The sequence below is a fragment of the Hyaena hyaena genome, unplaced genomic scaffold, assembly GCF_003009895.1.
Source record: "Hyaena hyaena isolate Hyena2069 unplaced genomic scaffold, ASM300989v1 scaffold_380, whole genome shotgun sequence".
In the NCBI taxonomy this organism is placed as follows: domain Eukaryota; kingdom Metazoa; phylum Chordata; class Mammalia; order Carnivora; family Hyaenidae; genus Hyaena; species Hyaena hyaena.
In genome coordinates, this window is record NW_024081013.1 from 655,145 (window position 1) to 678,286 (window position 23,142).

Sequence of the window (23,142 nt, forward strand, 5' to 3'; positions counted from 1 at the left end):
AGGTATAGAAGTAATGTAGCTTACCATAATAAAGGTCACATGTGACAAGACCACAGCTAATATCCTCAGGGGCAAAGAACTGCAAGCTTTTCTTATAAGATCTAGAACACATCGTCACTCCTGTTCAACATAGTACCAGAAGTCTTGGCCGGAGAAATTCGGCAAGAAAAAGCAATAAAAGCCATCTAGATCACAAGGGAAGAAGTGAAATTATCTGTTTGTAGACGACCTGATCTTTTATGTAGGAAACTGTAAAGACTCCCCCACAAACACTGTTAGAAATAATAAATTCAGAAAAGTTGCAAGATGCAAAATCAACACCCAAAAATCAGTTGAATTTCTATACACTACCAACAAATTCTCTGAAAAGTAGATTAAGAAAATGATCCCATTTCTAATAGGGTCAAAGTGAATAAAAACCTTAAGCGAGGTGGTGAAAGACCTGAACACTGAAAGGTACACAATGTTAATGACAGAAATTAAAGAAGAAACAAGTAAATGGTAAAGACTTCTCATCTTTGTTGATTAGAAGACTCGATATTGTTAAAATGTCCATATTACCCAAAGCAGTCTGTAGGTTCAGTTTTATCTCCATCAAAATCCCAATGGCATTTTTCAGACCTTGAAAAAATAATGCAAAAATTCGTATGGAACCACAAATGATACTATGTAGCCAAAACAGTTCTGAGAAAGAACAAAAGACATCATACTTCCTAATTTGAAAATACATTCCAAAGCTAGAGGAATCAAAACACTGTAGTACTGGCATAAAGGCACAGACCAACGGAACAGAATAGAGAGCCCTGAAATAAGCCTGCACATATGCAGTCCACTGATCGTTGGCAAAGGAGCCTAGAATATGGGGAAAGGATCATCACTTTAATAAAAAGTGTTGTAAAAATAGGATATCCACATGCAACAGAATGAAACTGGATCCTAATCTTCCATCCTACCCCAAAATCAACTCATAATGGACTCATGATTTATTTATTTTTTCATTTTTTTTTAACGTTTTTATTTATTTTTGAGAGAGAGAGAGAGAGAGACAACATGAGCAGGGGAGGAGCAGAGAGAGAGGGAGACACAGAAGTCGAAGCAGGCTCCAGGCTCCGAGCTGTCCGCACAGAGCCTGATGCAGGGGCACAAACTCATGAACCATGAGATCATGACCTGAGCTGAAGTAAGATGCTTAACCAACTGAGCCACCCAGGTGCCCGTGAACTAAAGATTTGAACATAAGATTGCCAAACCTCAAAACTCTAAAGAAACCGTAGGAGAAAAGCTTCTTCATATTGGTCCTGGCAATGATTTCTTGGAAATGACAACAAAAGTAAAAATAGACAAGTAGGATGAATGACATCAAACTAAAAGAGCCGGCACAGTAATGGAAACGATCAGCAAAATGAAAAGACAGCCTGTGGAATGGGAGAAAATTTGGAAACCATATTATCTGCTAAGGAATTAATTTCCGAAATGGATAAAGAACTCCTACAGCTTAGTAGCAGAAACACCCAATTTAAAAACGGGCAAAGAGCTTGAGTCAACATTTCTCCGAGGAAGAAATACAAATGGCCAATAGGTTTGTGAAAAGATGTGCAACATCACTCATCACCAGGGAAATGCAAATCGAAACCACAGTCAGAGACCCCCTCGCACCTGTTAGGATGGCTATTATGAAAGAAATAAAGGTAACAGGTGTCAGCCAGGGTGTACAGAAGTTTGAACACTTGCACAGGTCGGTGGGAATGAAAGATGAACTGTGGAAAACAGCATGGAGGTTTCTCAAAAAATTCAAAACAGAGCTACCGTATGATCCAGCAATTTGCCCTACTGGGTATACATCCACATGAATTGAAATCAGTCTTGATGAAGTATCTGCATTCCCACATTCACTGTAGCATTATTTACAACAGCCAGATATGGAAACAACCTAAGTGCCCACTGATGGATGGATGGATGAAGAAAATGTGGTAAATCTATAAAATGAAATATTATTCAGCTTCATTTAAAAGGAAGAAAAACAACAAAGGAAATCTTGCCATATGCAAAAACATGGATGGACATTATGCTAAAGGCAAAAAACAAAACAAAACTAAACAAAACACCAGTCACAGAAAGACAAATACTGCATGATTCCACTTTCAAAAGAGCCAAACTCCTAGAAGCAGAGAATGGAATGGTGGTTGCCAAGAGCAGTGGTGAGGGGGGAGGAGGCAGGAATGAGGAGATGTTGGTCACAGGGTACAAATGTTTAGTTATTCGAGATGAAGAAGTTCTAGAGATCTGCTATACAACATAAGACCCAAAGTTAATGGCACTGTGTTCTACATTTAAAAATTTGTGAAGAGGGTAAATCTCATCTTAGGCGTTCTTCCCACAATAAACAATAAAAAGAAAAGAATATCATTAATAACATTTTAGTAACTAATTAAAATTATGTAGAATTCTCTATTAAAATGTTAGTCTCTATGCCATGCAATTCTATTACGATAAGCTCTTTAAAGGAATAATCCCTGATAGCTCAGTGTCCTGTCCACCAGGTTGGATGTGTCCTTTATGAGCCTATCCTTTCTCCTAGTGGAGATGAATGTCTTCCTGGCACCTAGTCTCTACTCTCAGCTTTGTGCCGAGGTGTCTGGGCCTCTTTCTTCAGCCTCACGGATGGTCCTGTGTCAGATTTCAGGGACGTTTCCTGCCTGAGCCCCCTGGGCTGTGCGTACTTCACTCAGCTTGCCCCATGGAGCCTGTGGTGGCTAAGAAGGACCTCCTCTCTCCCCTCTCCCCAGTGAGTCTGTTCTCTCCAAGGAGGCAGGGTCTGTCCACGTCTCTCTCTAGTTGCCCACGACACCCGGGTTTCCTTTGTCCCCCCAGGGCCAGGGCAATTCCAATAGATTCTTGCTCTCCATGTAGTGGCTGGAGAGCTTGGCTAGAAAGATGTCCTGATGTATCCATATTCCCCCAGAAGAATGAAACGGGGTGATAAAAATTGAACACGGTTTTCCGTGAAGGTGAGGAACTGGTCCCCATCGTCCTCCTGAAGACCCTTCAAGCAAACAGGGGTGGGGGTTTGAAGGGCCACGCCTGCAATTCCGCTTTGCGATCTGCAAGTTCTTGGGAGCTCGTTTCCAACCAGAGCCAGATTTTCTCACCAGATGCTTTGACTCCTGATTCTCCTTGAGTTCCCGGATGTCAGCAAACATGTACAGGGCGGCCCTGTCCCATCTCTAGGGAAAGTTCAAATTTCCAAATATCCTTTGTCCATCTGTTTGTGTGAAAGATGGAGTCTTTTTCAAATGGGTCTTTACATGGAAAAATAAATGCAGAAATCCTTGAGGGAAATATACTAAAAGACACTCTGTGTATGATATGCATGACATCAAAAGTGTGGTGAAACATGAACACCAACTGGATTCTCAGTGGAATATAAAACTCCAGCGCGGAAGCTCCCAGGTGGTGATGAAGAGCTGGTCGGAAAGGCTGCGTCTGCTCACGCTGTCAGTGGATGTAGATAATGCACCCTGCAGACCATATGGGTCTCCGGAACTTGAAGAGACATGTCAATGCAAGTGATTTTGCTGTAGCAGCTTAAATGCCCAGAATCTGAATTCTGGCTCCAGGTGGTCAAAGAGCCTCCGGCGTCTCCAACACCGAGCCTTCCAGCTGCCGCCCTGCGCCTGGTCTACTACCATCCCCCCTGGGGAGAGAGGAAGTGCCTTGGCTCCGAGGGAAGACACTTGAGGAATCCCTAATGGAGTCTTCTTCCTTCCTTGGCTTGGCCTGGCTGTGTGGCCTCAGTCACGTGGCCCAGTCTCTCTGGGCTTCCATCAGGATTCCAGGCTGTAAGATGAAGAGGTTGGACTGAAGTTTTCAAGAGCCTTCCAATCCTGATGCTCTGTAATTCTTTACGTACGTATGATGATCTCAGTAATGAGATGCCAAGGCTTCTGGAACAGGGAAGAGGGCCATTCATGATTCATTTTAATTGATCACGCTGTGACAGAGGCATTTGTCACTTGCCCTGACTGGACAGCCACTGCAGGACCCACGCCAGGAAGAGGCCAAGTGCAGCCCCATTAGAGAGAGTAGAGAACAGGGCAGAAAGGGACATTCAGAGAGGCAGCACGGAGGGAGTGCTCTCTGCTGGGCAGGAGGGGAGCCGAGCCTCTTCTAGGTGCCACCGTCCACTGGGCAGATTCTCGGAGCTCCACCTGCCGCCCCCCTGCCTGAGAGCCTTCCGGGCCGGCTCTCACACATCAGCCCTTCCTAGGAGAGTGGCCACACCTTCTTGTGACTGGTTCAAGTTCACCTCCCAGGTACAAACTGTGAGCTCTGTGTTTGCCCCAACAGGAGAGTTTTAGGTTTGGTGTGGCCATGTTCCATCCTGCAAGAGCCTGATGGTTTCTACATTATTCCAGAAAACTAGAGGCATCCACCCCGGCAGATATTTAGAATGATGGTTATTAACACATTAAAATGCTTTTCTCTTGGTTGACAAATAGTTGCTGCCCCAACTCAGCCCACCGTGGCCCCTTAGTGCTCGCCAGAGACCCCTCTCTTCGATGTGCCCTCCCCCCACTAAAGGGTCACTGGCTGGCATGGAAGGAGACTCCAAAACTCAGCTCAAACCACGGCTGAACTGACTGATAGGCACTCCTGCCTTTCCAGCTCTGTCTATAAATATTAGTCTATAAAAATTATGTTCCTGGTCACCTGTGTCGTCAGTCCCTGGGTTGACCACCATTTGAAAGTGGCCCCATTTCATTTTTCCATTTCCATGATTGCTGTGAAGGAAGGTGAGATGGGCCCAGGGCTATACGAGCTTCTTTGCCATGCTGACTCCAGGCCCTGGGGAAGGCTCGACCTTCTGAGGATGCACCCTTAGGTGTAAGTCAGATCTTTAAAAAACCGTTTTCGAGTGTTGAGTTCCCTTGACATTATGTGTCATTATGCTCCATATAGGCTGAGTCAAGCGGGAGGTCTTTGATTTGCGACGCAGTAAAGGAGGCAGTGAAGAAAGCAAATGTCCCATTTCATCTTGGCAGTTGCTGATTTGAATGCAGTGATTAATGTAAAAGATCTGTGTTTTTCAGCTTTTCAGCCACGAATATTGAACGTTGTCTCTGGCTTGAGAAGCAAACAAGAGGTCAAATATATACCATGACCTCGGTCAATGAAAGGCAGGAATCTGGTAACAGCAGGAAATCACCAACCGGCATGAGTGGGTTCCTTGCTTATAAAATAATTAAATTACTTTTGAAAATTAAAAATAAAAAGATGTAATAAAAGTGTCAGCAGCCCAAAGGATCTGCCCCCAAGAAGCCCCTCAGAACAGCTAAGAATATCTCCATGGGGTCACCTGAGGCAGCCTGGCTCTTTCTTGCTGCGAATCTCAGGTATCGGAGCCTGCTGATAGTGTCCCTGCCATGGCCACCATTCTGGAAACTTCCCCGAGATGTGCACAACCTATTTTCTATGCAGCTTTTTTTTAATTATTATTATTATCAGGCTCAGGTTTGGAAACATATTGGCAGGTTGATCTAGCCCACTCTGGAAGAAAATACAAATAGAAGTCAGATATATTTATCATTCTACAATTAGTCACCTGTCAAAAGTTCACAAATCACAGGAGTAAAATCAATAAATCGCTGGAGTAGTAATGAGTAAAGTTTTATTGTGCACATCCCAAAAGATGGTTTATGAATAAGGAGCACTCAAACTGATACACAGAAGGAGGCTCAGAGGTATGTCATTATAAAGAAGCGTATATAGTTTCTGGATGGCTCATTCAGTTAAGCCTCTGACTCTTGATACAGGCTCAGGTCATGATCTCGCAGTTCCTGAGTTCGAGCCCCGAGTCAGGCTCTGTGCTGTCAGCTCAGCTGTGCTGATCTCAGCTGTGCTGATTCTCTCCCTCCCTTTATCTCTCTGGCCCTCCCCCATTTGCACGCTCGCGCACTCTCTCTCAAAATAAATAAATAAAAATATTCTTAAAAGAAGCTTATATAGTGAGAGCAGTGACAATTTACTGGTTATAATATTAGTGATTGGTTATTGTTTTAGAATTCTCTTCAATGAGAGGGAACTGGTTAGTGGTTACCTCATGTCAACCTTGGAAAATATTTTTTTGTGTGTTGGTTTTGCTTATGATTTCCAGAGGCATAAGCAAGAAGTGAGTCGGGTCAGGTTAGCCTCACCCAATAAGATAAATGAAGCTTTGCTTGTATGACTGAACTGATCTTCTCTACTCAGGGAATGGTCGAGGCTGGTCTCCATTTGTTTTTGATTTTAACAAGCGAATGCTCCATGAGACTATTTCTTCCCCGAGTCTTTGCGATAATACGAGTGGTACCTGGAAATGGGTGTCTCAGATCTCCCCTCCAAGCAGAGCTTCAGAGCAGGGATCTGGGGTCTGCTCTGCTGGATTTAATGCAGGCGCCGACTCGGCGCTGCCCCAGGGGACGGAGCAGCATGCTTTCCCCCTCCCAAGCCTGTCACATTTTGAGTCAGAAAGGAGAAATCAAAAGCACAGTCTCTCCAAAAGCAAGACAGGGAGGTGGGGAATGTGCTTATTTACTGAGCTGTTGCGTTATTTATCAAAGCGTGCTCCGGAAGCAGGGGCCAGAGCACCTGATCTCACCACGACAGCACCGCCTCCACTTCCATTTTGTTTATTACATGTGGCAGACTGGCCGGTGGGGTGCAGAGGGTCCTGGGGAGCCGGCGGGCTCACCCCGAGATCTGATAGCTTTCATTCAGGGGGTCCCTCCATGGATGGTTCTGTGGCCTGGACAAATGATGTGCTCTCATTAAATCCCACATGCAGTGAGGCCTTATCAATTTGACTACATGATGGAAATTTTTGCCCAATCTACCTTTGTGTCTATGGAGATTTTACTGGGGTAAGACTGGGGTTAATGTCCAGGAATTTTGGACCCTCATGGTTGTAAAGAGGTCGTCCAAATACCCAGGGAGAGGCTGCTGTCAGGTGAGGACTTGGCTTTCCAGAGAGAGCACAGGAGCACAGCCCAGTGTCCAGAGCAGACCAGGGGGGCAATTCTGTAACTGGAAGAAAGATTCTCGGTGGGTTTTAAAAAATTGGGGTGTTGTAACTAGGAAATTGGCAAGGTGACCCAAGGTCAAGTATCCTCATGGTGATCTGATAATTTTCTTTGTCTCAAAAGGGGGGGAAAGTGTATCCTTTTTTCTTGAAGTCTATGCCACCACAAGAGTCACCTTGATCCTCATTGATTCCAAACCTGAGTTCATCATTAAATTTGAGCAAGATATATGCTCCAGGGGAAATCCATAATGCAAATGTCCCCACCCCCCAAAAAAGGGAAAAAAGAAAACAGGGATAAAAGAAAGGAACGAGGGATGCTGGAGAATACCTGGGTCACGCTCACCTTGACCATTTGTGTTTGCAAAAGTTAAATCCCCGGGGCTGTCACTCCAGGTAGATTCAGCACTGGCCCCTGGCCAGGCTCCTGCATTGATGGGAAGGTCAATAATCGAAGATCAGAAAACCATCGTTCTCGTAACTTATTTTTCCAGTCCTTGCATCGGCGACCTCTTGTTCCCACCCTATATTTCCCTGCCAGCTGGGAGCCGTAAGGGCCGTCGGTGACAGACAGAGCACTCTGTGACACACAAATCGTGTTGATGAACGACTCGGTGTCACTATCATCTGTTTTCTGAAACACTGGCTCTGACATTTTTTCAGCATAAGACAAGAAAAGTGTCACCTGCGAGACTGAATATAATAGCATTTTTAAGAGAATGCTTTGCCACAGCTACGTGCCTTTCAGAGACATTAAACATTGGGGGAAATGATAAGAATCACATTATTAGCACCTTTAGTCCAAATATTACTTATTTATGTAAGATTTTCTTTATATCCAGTTCCTTACTGAAGGTTACATTTTGCAAATGTTTCCACTTAATATAAATTTCAGAAATCTATTAATCTAGGCTCTATTATGACGCTTATGTACTTTGTTAAGTGTGGTTATTTATAATAGCCAAATTTGTTTAATGTTCTCTTTGCAGAAATCTGTGTTAGCCAGGTTGTTTAGAGGATCCATTCTACTTCCTGAGTGTGTGGAAATAGGAGTAAGATTGATTAACTGTGGGTAAATTGCTAGTGTTAATAACAAATTGTCACAAATGAGATTTCCAGATATTCTCTCTCCCAGCCCTGTTGTAGCTCACGGGTACTTTGATCAATGTGATAAAATTGTCTATTTGTGAGATGGCGTTTATCTTACATAACATCTAAGTCATGACTACAGGCTTTCTGTTGGATGGATATTTTAATAGCTTCCCTTACAACATTTAGAATACAGTCCACTTCTTACACTAAAGGCTGAACACATTCAAAATACCTGCAGATAAGAAATGGGTGCATGTTCCCCACTATCCTGGCATTCAAACTCACACTAATCTGTGTGGTTTTGTTTGGTCCGTTGAAGCTCATTTTAAAATCCTGTTTTTAAAAGAATTGTTCTGAATAATGTATGTTCTGAATAATGTGTTTAAGGTCAACACAAGATAAAGTTCATTCCAGAAATGGTCGGCCCGATATTAGAAATGACATTAATTCCTGAGACAGAACTGCGCAAAGCCACCATCCCTATCTTCTTTGATATGATGCAGTGTGAATTCCATTCGACGCGAAGCTTCCAGATGGTAAGGACATAGTAGGTGTGTGGTAAGTGTTGGGGAAAAGATGAACAACCCTGAAAACCTTGAAAAAGACTTATAAATGGCTCTGGAGTTAAAGATGTTGACATAGAAAAACCCTAGGACTTTCCTTGTTGAAGAAGCCTATCATCCTTTGTCTTCATCTTTAGAGAGAAGAATTCTCAATTATTAGCCTTTACTTATTTTCATCTGGATTTGTGTACACATTAAACCCTGGATAAAATCTCTTTCCATCTCCCCTCCCCCGATATGTACCCTTGAATGTTTAACCAAATGTTATTCTCTCAGACTGCCTGCTTCCTACCAACTTGGGTTATTTTCAGGTCGAAAGTCTCTGCTTTTTTTTCTTTTACATGTGTATGGATCCTTTACTTGTGCAGTGAAACTGATAGAATTCCTCCAAGAAAGCCTATGTAAAGTGCTCAGAAAACATACTGTATCAATAGGAAAGACAAAATCTGAATATTTATGTTGGAGGAATAACAAAATCTCCTTCCCTGGATCCCATGAAAATAAGGGTGGTGTTTACATTTCCACCGGTGGACAGTGGCTTCTCTGTCCCGCGCGCAGCTGGGCTGGCTGGGAGGCTCCGCAGGAGGTGAGGCAGGAACCCAAATGATAGTTTGCTCCCCCATAGTGAACGGAACCTTGACTTAAATACTCTAGTGATTCAAGCAAGTGACTACCCACTTGACAAAGATTTTTGCAGAATTTGAAGAAAACCAAGACTGCCTCAGAGCAGCCTAATTGTAATGGATCTGATAGTTAACGGGTCGATTTTCCTTCCCCACCTTTATACTTTCTAGCTCACAGATTTTGAAGAGTTTCATATTTTTCCACTGGTCAGGCTTCATTATTATGGCATGAAGGTGGTGGCCGTGAAGAAGAATTTTGCTTTTTTCTAGAGCAAAACACAGACACAAAGCTAAAAGGAAGCCTGCTCTGTGCCTGCGGGTTGGGTTTGAACACTGACGTCAGGTACCCGTGCTTTCCGGCTTAGCCTGGTGCTACCTGGACGTCCCACAACTCACCAAACGTCTTTAGTCTTTGATTCAGAGCTGTAATATTGGTACAGAATGGAATCTGCTTCGAAAAGATGTGAGAAGGGGCGCCTGGGTGGCTTAGTCGGTTAAGCGTCCGACTTTCGCTTAGGTCATGATCTCGTGGTTCGTGGGTTCGAGCCCCACGTCGGGCTCTGTGCTGACTGCCAGCTCGGAGCCTGGAGCCTGTTTCAGTCTGTGACTCCCTCTCTCTCTGACCCTCCCCTGCTCACGCTGTCTTTCTCTCTCTCTCTCCTAGAAATAAATAAAAATATTTAAAAAAAAAAAAAAGTTGCTGATGAGCAATTTAAAAAAAAAAAGAAAGAAAGAAAAGATGTGAGAAGTGAATAAAATAAACCTGTAAAGAGTTTACACCTCCCTTCCCTTCCCTCCCCTCCCCTTCCCTTTTGATTCCTTCATCAACTCTGTTTCCTTCTTTCTTTTCTTCCTCCCTTTCTATCCTTTCTTCTTTCCTTCCTTCCTCTGTTTCTCCTTTCCTCCTTCCTTTCTTTCTCTCTTTCCATAGCAGAAGACAGCTTCCTTATGTTTATTTATTTATAAAATTAAAGACATTGTTTTAACAGAATAGCTGTTTTTATTCCTCTGGTTCAAGATCAGTCTTTGCACACATATAATGTAATATTGGAAACATTGTCCACATGTTTTTGGTTTTGTTCGGCAATCCATCAGATGCCTCTTTCTTGATGACAGCGTAGTAACTGTGATTTTTATGATGGCATAACATTTCATAGAATAAAATGGATAATCTTCTCTTTTTAAACTTTTTTTAAAGTGTATTTATTTATTTTGAGAGAGAGAGAGAGAGAAAGTGGAGGAAAGGCAGAGAGAGAAGATGAGAGAGAGAATCCCAAGCAGGCTTCATACCAGCAAGCAGATCCCTCTGTGGGGCTCGAACTCACAAACTGTGAGATCATGACCTAAGCAAAAGCTGAGAGTCAGACATTTAACCGACTTAGGCACCCAGGGACCCTTGGATAATATTCTCTTATCCATCCCCTTTAGCTGGACATTTAGGTTGATTGTAGATTCTCACTGCTGTAAGTGTGCAGTGAACGTATCTGTGCATATGGCTTGAGTTTCTTTTGACCAGTTTTCCTGGTATACGTTCTCAAAAATGGAATTGCTGATTCACAGTATTTTGTACGTTTTGACATTGCCAATGTTTTTTGATGCTGTTGCCATACGCTTTGACCCGCCTTGACTGCCTCTGGCACTAAGTCGTGTCCAGTCTGAATGCCAACCCACCAGCACCAAGAAATGTAGTTTAAAATCCCTTTTCCTGAGCTGAAAATACATCTGATTTTTTTGTTTTGTTTGGTTTTGTTTTTTTTAATGTTTTATTTATTTCTAGGAGAGAGAGAGAGAAAGACAGCGTGAGCAGGGGAGGATCAGAGAGAAAGGGAGTCACAGACTGAAACAGGCTCCAGGCTCTGAGCTGGCAGTCAGCACAGAGCCCGACGCGGGGCTCAAACCCACAAACCGCGAGATCATGACCTAAGCGAAAGTCGGACGCTTAACCGACTAAGCCACCCAGGTTCCCCTCATCTGATTTTTTTGAATTTTGCATGAATTAAGCCCTAAAGAAGGGCCATATGGGGGAAAAAAATGCTATTAAAGAATCAGATAAGGGCACCTGGGTGGCTCACTTGGTTAAATGTCTGATTCTTGGTTTTGGCTCAGATCATGATCTCACCGTTGGTGAGTCTGAGCCCCATGTGGGGCTTTGCACTGGCAACAAGGAGCCTGCTTGGGATTCTCTCTCTCTCTCTCTCTCTGCTCCACCCCTGCTCATGTGTGTGCATGCACTCCCTTTCTTTCTCTCTCTCTCAAAAATAAATAAAATTAAAGAAGAAAAGTATAGTAGTTGTTTAGAGAATTCTCCAGTTCACAGGGCCTCTGGTCTGTCAGTAAGGTGACAAAGTTATTGAAGGGCAGTCACGGGGTTTCTGCCTCCGTTCTCAGCTCTTTCCCCAGTGGTGGGTTCAAAACCTGTCCGATATCAGAAGACAGGAGTGAGTAAGAGCGTGAAGTAGTTATGCACATTTAACTCTACTTCACAAACAATTTCACTTCCATAAAACTTGTCTCGCTTGGATATACGTAAATAAAAGCCGAAACGTGAAGACACAGGGCCACAAATCCCACTGTCACTAAGCATGGCCAGCTGCTCGGATCTCGTGGTCCGTGGCCACTGACCATTTGTTCATCGGTGGTGGCCTCCGCTGTGCATTCCACGACCCGGGGTAGGACACGCCAAAGTTTGTTGTTGTTGTTTTTTTTTTTTGAAATAAAGGCAGAAAACGAGAACTTGTGACAAAAATCTCTCTCTGCTCTCTCAATTTGTTCTTGTGAGTTGGGCAAAGATCCATCTGTGTTTTCTCCTGGGATATCTTGATTTGTTTTTTCTGCGAGTCTGTCCCAGCCCAGCAGGTGGAACGCCCGTGGATTATCGTCCTTCCTAGACCCGCTGCCTCTCACTCATCCCTTCCTACAGGCTCCTTGTCGCTTGGTTGGATGGGTGCAGGTTACAGCGGCTTCATCTTTGCTCTCCTGGCGCCCCTGGTGACATGCAGGGACCTGTCCTTGCTCATCTCCAGCTGCCTCTCTTCGACCCTAGCCCAGGCCTCTCCTGGACCACAGCCTCTGTCTCTCGACGTATCTTTTCTAACACTTTCCCATCCTCAGGTCAATCGACCCTCGCCTTCTATTGGCTGCTCTTCCCGAGGCGCGAGGTGTGCCCTCTGTCCTGGGTGGTGGTGGGGGGGTGTTGCAGTGAGGGGTCGTGTACACAGAACAGCGGGGCCCCCGCATCCCCGCCTCCATCCCAGGAAGCCTCCAGGTTAGGGGCTGGCTGGCTGCTATTTAATTTAATACGCCACCAATCCCATTATCTAACCTTATTAGTCACATCAACAAGGGCTTAAATCGGCTTCACGTTTAGAGCAGCTGCACCACACTAATGACGAGAGAGGAAGACGTTAGGGCTTTTCATTTTTGCAAAACGTTTGTGTTTTGAACCTATGATGTAGCTTATTTTTTTTTAAATGTTGCTGTGTCTTTCTGAGCGGGGCTGTTTATGCGCCCTTGTTTGAAATAGGCATCATGTCCGGGGCATAGCATGCTCTTACCATTGCAGCAGAGAGAGGGGACCTGCTAGATTCGGAGAAAAGCCTGCTCATCTATTTTTTTAATGTTTTATTTATTTCTGAGAGAGAGAGAGAGACAGCATAAGCAGGGGAGGGTCCGAGAGAGAGGGAGACACAGAATTGGAAACAGTCTCCAGGCTCTGAGCTGGCAGTCAGCACAGAGCCCGACGTGGGGCTCAAACCCACGAACCGTGAGATCGTGACCTGAGCCGAAGTCGGCGCTCAACCGACTGAGCCACCCAGGCGCCCCCCCTGCTCATCTGTTTTACACAAGATTCAACGGCATCGAACCCTTACTGCAGTTTCAGAAGCAGGCATTGCAAGCGGGCTTTTCTATAGCTCCCTCCAGTGGAAGGACTTCTATTAGAGGGACCTCACACACGCATTTCCCCCAAAAGTCCACTTCTTCCTGCTCTCTACTTTTGCAAGAAAGAGCATGAATCTTCATCCAGAAGAAGCATGTCCCTGTCCTTGTCCTTGGTGCGCGAGGTCCTGCCTCTCCAGGCCCCTGGCGCTGCACGGGCTTGCCCGGTTGTGGGATGGGGAGGCGTGGAGTTATGCTTTCACAAGCTCTGCTCCCCGCTGGCCAGGGGCCCCTCTCCCCAGGGCTGCAGGCCCGGCCTCAAGTCGGTTTGACGCCGTTTGTGCTGGGCAGATCCTCACAGGTGCTGGGTAAGTTCTGCAGAGGCCCGCTGACAATTCCTGGTCCTTCCAGCCCTTTCTAAGAATCGTTACGGTGGGTGCTGCACCTGTTCTCCTCAGCCGTCCCCTTCTACTGCATCTCCTGTCCATCAGTCCCGGAGGACACCTTCTCTGGCGTCTCCGCTTGCACCCCACAAGTCACCCAACGATGTGTTCACTGTCCCCGTGCCCACCCACCCCCACCCTGACCCCAATCCCAGAATGGCATGTTTATGCTTGAACTTGAAGATCTTTGGGAGATCTTGACTTTCTTCAAGAGACAGCTCCTGCGTGTGATGATTTCAGGATCTGCTGTGCAGACATTTCGAGGCATCGGCATCTCAGTGTCCCTTACATCACCGATGTGCCCGTGCTGTGTCGCGTTACCATGAGATGCACTTCCATCTGACCTAAAACTAACTTCTACCCTGTGTCGCTGACACCCCTACCCCCAAATCAGTAATGCTCTGAGTCTCGGCCTCGCTGGATTTTGCTCCATAAAAAAACAAAAAACAAAAAACACATACTTTTAAATTCCCTCCTGGCACCTTTTTAAAGAATTCCATTTGTTATGTCTTTGGAGGAAAAAAAAAAAACACAACTAACAGCTGAGAATTTCAGCAAATGGCCGTATGAGCTGTAAACCATTAATAAGGACGGAATGGGAAAGGCCCCACAGCAAAATAATATTTTCAATCATGGAGCTGTTTTCTGTCATCTCTGTGAGGGTCCGGGAAATGCTCCACAACTTCTGGAAATTCCCATTTCATTTGTAGCCATATTAGAACATGAGTAATCTTTGTGTCCTCGATGTTTTTGCAGCCCCGTGTGAATAACGTCTTCCTACTGCCCATGCCGGTAACGCCAATTGTATAACTGAATAACCCAAGTGGATGTTGCCGGCTTCTGCCAGCTGGTGGGAAAGCCGGTCCGTTTGGCACTGTCATACAGACGCAACTTTAGTGGTGATTTTATCCTGTTCTTTCTCTAATTCTTTGGCATTTTGTTTGTTGGTCTATTTTTGCTTTCAATTGCCAAATAATACCTGATTTTATTGTTCCGAGCCCTGAAAGGGATCATACAGCACAAGAAGTAGGCTAATACTTATTTCACTGAATCCTGGAGCCCAGAGCCTGAGAGATCATGGAGGTTAACACCCTCGACTCTAATAAAAGTTCTGATTACACTGAATTCTGTTCTTAACAGCCTTCCAGCAAAGAGAGGCCCATGCCCCCGTAGTCTCTTTTAAAATTTTTTAATGTTTATTTATTTTTGAAAGAGGGGGAGAGCATGAGCAGGGGAAGGGCAGAGAGGGACAGACAGAAGATCTGAAGCAGGCTCTGCGCTGACAGCAGTGAGCTTGATGCGGGGCTTGAACTCAGGAACCCCAAGATCATGACCTGAGCCAAAGTTGGACGCTTAAGCAGCTGAGCCACCCAGGTGCCCCTCCTGTAATCTCTTTTAACTGAATTAAACAGGACTCTGAGGCCATGTTTCTGTAGTCCAGTGTCACTGAAATCAGCCCAAAAGACCCTTCTCGATGTGTGTGCTGTGGAAATGGGGAGCAGCTGCACCCGTCTTGGGTGTTGCCAGGTGTAGCAGCCAGGCAGCGGGTAGTTTTCCAGCCCCGGGGCTCTTGAGCCTCTAGGCAGAAGCTTCAAGGTCAGCGAACAGCCTTCTTGTCGGACTTGGAAGGATGTGGGGATATGGTGAGAATGTGAAGCTGGTTCCTTCGTTTCGCTCGTGTCGTCCACGCAGGTACAGTTCAGTGATGCTCTCCCGCCTACCTCTCCTGTGCTAAAGGGAACAGACGTGGTTCTGCGGTTCCAATGGATTGGCCCAGTTCCTTCTGGAAGTTCAGAAATCGAGAATCTGATTCCTTAGAGCTCTCTGATAGCAGGGGGTGCTCTCAAATCAGGATCCTCCCTCCAGTAACTTGTGAGCACATTTTCTTGGGAAAAAAAAAACAGGAGAAAGCAGAGCGCCGCAGGGCAGAGCACATTCACAAAGGTGTATTTGCAGAAAAGTTGAAAGAACGCCTTTGCTAATGGACATAGAAGGACAGGCTCCTGGAATTCAGATTTCACCCCATTCTTGATAACCTCCAAGTACTTTATCGATGTGATGAACTCTTTGTGCAAACCTTTCCATCCTGATCCAGCTCCTTTTCCTTCTGCTGACATAACCTCAGATCCCTTGTGTAAATGCGTTCCTGGATGCCTGGGAAGCAGGCTTGTTCTGTGCATCTATCTGGCCATTATAGCGGGAATGCTACATCCAGCTTCCCAGAAAATGACGCATTCTCAACCAAACAAAAGTGGATTTTGGATTATCCACTGCTGAGATCCTTCACTCCATGATGCCTTAAACCGGAGCCAATAACCCGTGGTTAACTGTGGCCGTGAGTGGCTAAAGCGTTCATTCCTTTCAAAGTTAATTGAATTAACAACGCTGTCAACCTTCCGAAAATCCCTATATTTTCACGGACTCTGTTTCATATTCTTGGAGGGCTGCTGGTTTGGGAGACTTGCAGATGCTCTGTTCAGCTTTTTAAGTTGGACGCCCTGTGGACATTTTTGTAGTGATACTGGTGATTCAGAAAAGAGAGGAAGTATAATGATTTTGCTTATCATATGAGTAAGCCTCTCCCACCTTTGGAGCCACACAGTAAACCCTTGCTAATTTTAACCTCACCATAGAGAACCCTGCTGGAAATTACCAGACAGTAGGCATTTATGAGTAAGAGAATAAATTTTTGTTTCTGTTTTTTGGGTTTTTTGTTTGTTTGTTTTCTAATCAGCTCAGCTCTGCTCTATCAGCAAATGGACTTACTCCATTTTATTTGGACGGGATCATTTAGTCCTGATTATGATAACAGTTTGCAGCACACCAACAAACCAATTCTAGAATATTCTGTAAAAAACGGCGTGGGCCCTGGAATGAGAGGCTAGCTGCAGAGCTGGGTACTGAATCCTTGCTGATCAACAGGGCTTCCAGGTGTTGGTACAAATCGCTTAGTTTAGACGAGAGGTAAGTAAAATTAGAATCAGCTGTGTTCTCTGATCTACTTCTCATTCATCCACTCATTTTAGGAAACATTAAATTCATCAGTCAAAATTTGATAAGCAGCATACTTAAGGAGCTGGAGTTCCCTTATTGCCCTTGGTGGTGACAGCTAGGTTTACGCGGAAGCCGGGGAAACATGCTATTTCCCTAAAGTAGACTCCGAGTTCAAATGCCTCCTGATTAACCGGTGATGAGCGGTTTCAAGAGCCCGTGTGTTTTTGTCCACGTTGGGATAAGGTGTACTTCTCTGCATTCCCTGGGACTTCCTCATTGTATGCTCATGAAACGTGTGTGGCATGCAGCCATGTGTTTTGATTAATTTGGTCTTATTTGGTACCTCGATTGTTTGTTCTGAAGACTCAGCACCCACCAAATACTTCCTCTATGGTGCTTCCATTGTGGTACCCTCTGGGAAATGGGACTGGCTGGAAACATCAACCCTGTTCTGCCTCGTATTCAATTCCAAAAAGGCCTCACCTTCTGCGGAATTCTTTTCTGTAAAGAACAGAGTCCTAGGGGGTTAGTATCCAAAGGTGGTTGATTTTACAGTAGAGTCCTTATCCTGAGGCTTCAGGTAAAAACAATACAAGTTCTTTTTTCTTCTTCACCAGAATTGCCTCTTTTTCTGTGTTCCTAAGATCCCTGAACTTTTCAGGCCAAACAATAAAAAAGAGGGTGTTTATTTGGGGAGGAGACGATGGGGAAGATCAAGAAGAGAATTGCAGGATTCACTGAGGCCCAGAGTTTTGTGATGTTGTTGAGTCCTTGATGTCAAACAAGAATCAATACTCCTCTCTAGCCCTGTTTAGGCCTCTGCTTCATCTGTAGTGCGAGAGAATTGTGGCTTCAGGCAGCAGGTCCTGATCAAGGTTAGGCAGGTCTCTGCCTGTTTGAGTCTCCTCCCTGGGTCTCCCCAAGCCCCCTGCCTTCTGCCCCACGGGGGCCACAGTCAGCTGCCCCAGCAGACAGAGACACCGTGTCTCAGGCTTTGTCTCGGCAGCCGGCTGGACCACTCCTCTGCTGACATAGGAAGCCTGCACCAGCTCCAGTCAAGCACTGATTCTCTGATGATTCGTGCGCACGTAGCACATTCATCCCATTAGAACATACTACCAGGCGCCGTTCTAGAAGAGACCAGGAGAGATGAAAATTCTCTCCGTGATGCAGCTTAAATAACTACAGGATCCTGGTACTAGTGGCAGACTTGGGGGATTGTCGGCCTGGGAAGGCATTGCCTGAGCATGTATTTTATTTATTTATTTATTTATTTATATTTATTTATTTATTTATTTATCAGATTTTATGCGTTTTGTTGGGGAGGGGCAGAGAGAGAGACAGAGACAGAGACAGAATCCAAAGCGGGCTCAGGCTCCACACTGTCAGCACAGAGCCTGATGCAGGGCTCGAACCCACGAACTGTGAGATCATGACTTGAGCCAAAGTCAGACGTTCAACCACCTGAGCCACCAGGTACCTCATGAGCTTGTATTTTAAAGGGACCCTAGAGACCCTTGCCTACATGCAGGGTGTGCTTACTTTCCGAACCCTGAATTTAGCTGTTGTTTCCCTCAGTTCCCCTTCGGCCAGTCTTCTCTCAGTGTGGTGTGGTTGTCTCCTGCTCTGTGGAACTAACGCTCTCACGGGCCTCCTTCCTCCCTGGCCCACGGTGATTTCAGGGCTCCTGCAACATGGCGCTCGCCTGGCGAGAATCCCGTACAGAGGCGGCCCTGAATTCTGCCAGGGATGGGAGACTGGGCAGTGAGGGCGAGCTCTCAGATCCATTAGTATCTAGGTTGTTTCCAGCCTGGTCAGCCACAAGGCTCATGGCCCCTGTGAAAACATTTAGGAGATTTATACCTCTCCAGGATTTAGAATTGTCCCCAAAACTCCATGAGACAGAATTTTGGTCCAAGGAGACAGAATTTTGGTCCAAGGAGCATTTCTGAGGATCCTCTCCCACCCCTGTGCTCTGGAAATCAGATCACAAGTTTTGGGGTGTTCAAGGAATGGCCCGGAACTGGACCTTCTCCAGATGTCTGGTGGCCTTGTACAGACATTGTCCCTTCTGTGTTTTATAATATTTTTTTTCAACCACAGTGAGAGATTTCACTCAATCCATCAAGGAATGGCGGTAAAGTGGCCCCTTGGATGTTTTGTGATTGCAGAGAACTCTTTGCTGGCAAGTGAAACGCCATCTGTTCTTTTCCAGGAACCAACGAGCTATTTTAGATGTTACTTGTTCGTGGAGATGAAGTTCCTTGATTATTCTTCCTACGGTTCCCTCGCCTTTCTGTTCTCTGGTTCTTGCTCCTCCCATTAGAATGTATGTGTTTAGGCTCCATTAACCAGGGAAGGAAATGAAAGATTCCAACCGCCCCTTCCCCCTCCAGAGCAGGGGATCATCGACCTCTCCAGGGGGTTGGGGATGGCACCTCTCAAGTGAAATCAGGCTTCAAAGGCATAGGGTAACTGTCCGATGATGATCTCTCACCGATTTACATACTATTGATGCTCAGTCATAAAATGAAATATCCGCCATGCTGATTATTTACGCTTTCTCTATTTAATTATAGTTTGAAAATGAGATCATCACCAAGCTGGATCATGAAGTGGAAGGAGGCAGAGGAGATGAACAGTACAAAGTGTTATTTGATAAAATGTAAGTGTTGATTAACAGTAGGATTTATGTCAGGATGGAGACAGGGAGACTGTAATTAGACTCCAATGAACTTTGTAGCCCAGAAATAATTAAAACGTGTTAATAATGGAAAATATTTTAAATTGCACCAGTCAAGTTTCTTTTTCTGAGTGTGATTAACAAGGTGTGCGTAATTATTTTTCAGCCTCCTGGAACACTGCAGGAAACACAAATACCTCGCCAAAACAGGGGAAACTTTTGTAAAACTCGTGGTACGCCTGATGGAAAGACTTCTGGATTATAGAACCATCATGCATGATGAGAACAAAGAAAATCGCATGAGCTGCACTGTCAACGTGCTGGTGAGTGAAATGCAAGTTAATTAAATTCCCAATCTTCACAGGAAGCCCGAAAGTGAACCAAGAAGTTCTAAAGCCTTATGACAGCTGGCCACGGGACTGTCATTGCTTGTTTCCTCCTCTGTTGCCGGGGAAGGGAAAATGAGGAACTGTTTCTACGGAGCCACTGTCAACAAGTCTGCAAAGTCCTCTCCCCTCCAGGTGTTTTCCCATCGCTCCTCCCGTGGCTAAGAATGAAGAGCCTCTTATTTTGTAACCAGGGTCACAGGGTTGTTGATTACAGGTCTCAAGTGCATCATTATTAGATGGTGGCGAGCATGTCTTGTTGTGGGTTGAATGATGGCCTCCAAAAGATAGGTGCACATCCCACTGCTTGGAACCCGTGAACGGGACCTTATTTGGAAACAAAGCCTCCTTGCAGATGTGATTGGGTCAGGGGTCTGGAGATGAGATCATCCAGACATACTATCAGCTGGGCTCTGACTCCAATAACAGGTATTCTTACAAGAGACAGAAAAGGAGGGGCGCCTGGGTGGCTCCCTCAGGTAAGCGTCCGACTTCGGCTCAGGTCATGATCTCAAGGCTCGAGTTGGAGCCCCACGTCAGGCTCTGTGCTGACAGCTCAGAGCCTGGAGCTGCTTCGGATTCTGTGTCTCACTCTGTCTCCCTCTCTCTCTGCCCTCCACCCCCACTCATACCCTGTGTGTGTATGTCTCTCTCTCCAAAAAAATAAACATTTAAAAAAAGAGAGAGAGAGAGACAGATAAGGAGACACACAGAAGACCATGTGAAGATGGAGACAGAGACTGGAGCGATGGTACCTTAAACCAAGGGAAACTTGGACCCCCCAGAAGCCAGAAGGACCCCCAAAAGCCAGAAGGACACCCCAGAAGCCGGAAGGACACCCCAGAAGCTGGAAGAGTAGGGTAGGATTTATGCCTGGAGCCTTCAGAGGGAGCACGGCCCTACTGACGCCCTGAGTTCAGACTCTGGCCTCCAGAACTGCAAGAGAATGTGTATCTGTCATTTTAAGGCACCAGGTTTACTGTGATTTGTTACAGCAGCCACGAAGAGCCAACTCATGGTGTTGTGGATAGCAGATGGCTTGAGTAGACTTGGCCACTGCCGTCCGTGGACCGCTGCACCCCTGCTGTCACCGAGACGTGGCCAGGTCCTGTGGACACCATCTTCCTGAGGTCGTTGCAGTATGGTGAGCTTAGTGCAGGGCATTGTGCATTCAGGAAGCTTTATGACCAGCTCGGCTGCAGGGAGAGTTTGGCAAACCGCATGGCTCTCAGGAGCCACGTGACTCCCACACCCAGCTTCACAGCTGCCTGCCTCTCTCTGTGATATCCTCCTCTCGTAGATAACCAGAAAAGCAGACTCTTGGCCCTGAGAAGGTTTTCCTCAACTTCCCCTGCCTGTCCCGAGGCAGGAACGCAAGAAAACACTACTCCTGCCTTGTGCTCCTTACTTGGCTTCTCTGGATCTGGCTTATTATCATCATCTCATCATTAGATGACATGTACCTGCTCCACCTTCACTTCCATACCCGCCATTTTGAACGGACCTGTAGGCACGTGGGGCTCATAGAAATGGCCTTTTGTGCCAAGAGGAACATGACCCATCGTTCATTCTTTAGGAAACCGCCAGAGATGCTTGGATTTAAAAGCAAAAGGAAATTGTTTCACCTTCCATCCAGTGTAGCGTCCATACCGCATTTGTGCGCTGCATGAGGAACTGGCCACTAAAAGCTCATGACCCATCCCGGCCCCGCCATCCATGGATAGGCCACCTGTTTTGACAAATGGGAAACACCTTTTACAGCAAGTTTTCCTTTCCTTAAAAATCTAAATACGGGGGACTTCTGGTTTCTAGCCAAAACGAGCTTGGAAATTGTCACTCCCATCCATAAGAGAAAAGCTGGGAAACTGAAAATCAACAGCTCTTCTTAGATCCATCTTCTCAGATCTACGGGGAAAACTACTCTCCCCCAAATTGGAGACACGAGAGGATACAGTGAATCACAGCTTACGGAGGGTAGAAACCCAGGAGCAAAAACCACCACTGGAGCCAGATCTGGATTGGACTCCTCTCACGCACGCAGTACATCGTGTCCACCTTCAGCATCAAATTACAAGGCATACTAACGGCAAAAACACAGTTTGAAGAGACCGAGCCGGCATCAGAGCCAGGCTCAGCTTTGGCAGAGGGTTTTAGGATTTTCAGACCGGGGATTTAAAATAACCATGATTAAAATGTTACGAGCTCTAATAGAAAAAGGAGACTTTCTGCAAAAACAGATGAGTAATATAAGCAGAAGGGTGGACCTTCTAAGAAAGAATCAGAAAAGAAATGCCAGAAATCCAAAACACTGTGACAGGATAAGGAAGGCCTTTGGTCTCATGAATAGACTGGACAGAGCCCAGGACAGAATCCATGAGTTGAAAAGATCGAAATATGTTTGCATATGTGTCATAAGGGTCTTGGGCAACTGTAAGAATTACTGGCTTATGGCTTCTGTCCCCGAAATCTGGCCTCCTGCGATGCTGACTTTGACACTCACCTGTAGGCTAATTGTGTGTAGCATAGCCGTGAGTTCTGCCCCAGGCAAGGGCCCCAATCTTTTGCACCAAATGCCCTGGCACTTGCTTCATTGTCCTCCCGATTTCTTGCCTCTGTTCAGAGTAAGTTACTTTTGTGATGCCAGTATGGTTCGCATGAAGGAGACATCAGTATTTTTCTGCAGGAGAGAAATGGAAACCTTTTTTTTTTTTTTTTTTAATTTTTATAGTTTATTTTTGAGACAGAGAGAGACAGAACATGAGCTGGGGAGGGGGCAGAGAGAGAGGGAGACAGAATCTGAAACAGGCTCCAGGCTCCGAGCTGCCAGCACAGAACCCGATGCGGGGCTCAAACCCACGAACCGCGAGATCATGACCTGAACTGAAGTCGGACGCTTAACTGACTGAGCCACCCAGGTGCCCCAGAAACCTTTTTGAAACCATTCCCTACTAGGCACATACTCTTCTAACGCTCCCTCTGATTTTAAAGGGTATCTGAGGAGCTGATTTGTGTCCAGAGAGAAGAATTATTAATACACTTATTAGCTTTCCAACTTGGATGTTTGAGAATACTATTTTTTTTTTTTAAGCAAGATCTCTCATGTTCTCCAGGACATGAAAACTATTGGGGATGTGCTCTGAATGTGGCCTTTTATCATCAGGACGCAGGGTCACAAAAGAAGCTCTTGAAATGCCACGTGCAGTCACAGTCTCTGATTAACCTCGGTTCCTCTCTCATACAGAGCCTCACTCAGTACCTACCTCTTATTACTGCTGCCAGTACTAGCTGGGCTTTAGCCAAGAATCACATCCAGGATTCTTGAGATGATCTGACATCATTAACTTCTTTGAACTTGGAACATCCTGAATCATTCTGTGAAGAGTCAGGTGTTCCATTCTTAACCATCGCCTGGAGATCTTAAGATG

General features: G+C 45.6%; 1 protein-coding gene across 2 annotated transcripts in view; it reads left to right on the forward strand.

Annotated features, from left to right (window-relative positions):
* The window catches only part of DOCK1 (dedicator of cytokinesis 1), a 513,605-nt gene that overhangs the window by 425,122 nt on the left and 65,341 nt on the right, over positions 1-23,142 (forward strand). For both annotated transcript variants that reach the window (XM_039250757.1, XM_039250758.1), the window contains exons 33-35: positions 8,537-8,685; positions 19,228-19,313; positions 19,498-19,654. In XM_039250757.1, the coding sequence (XP_039106688.1) occupies positions 8,537-8,685; positions 19,228-19,313; positions 19,498-19,654 (392 nt within the window). The remainder of the gene's footprint in view (positions 1-8,536; positions 8,686-19,227; positions 19,314-19,497; positions 19,655-23,142) is intronic.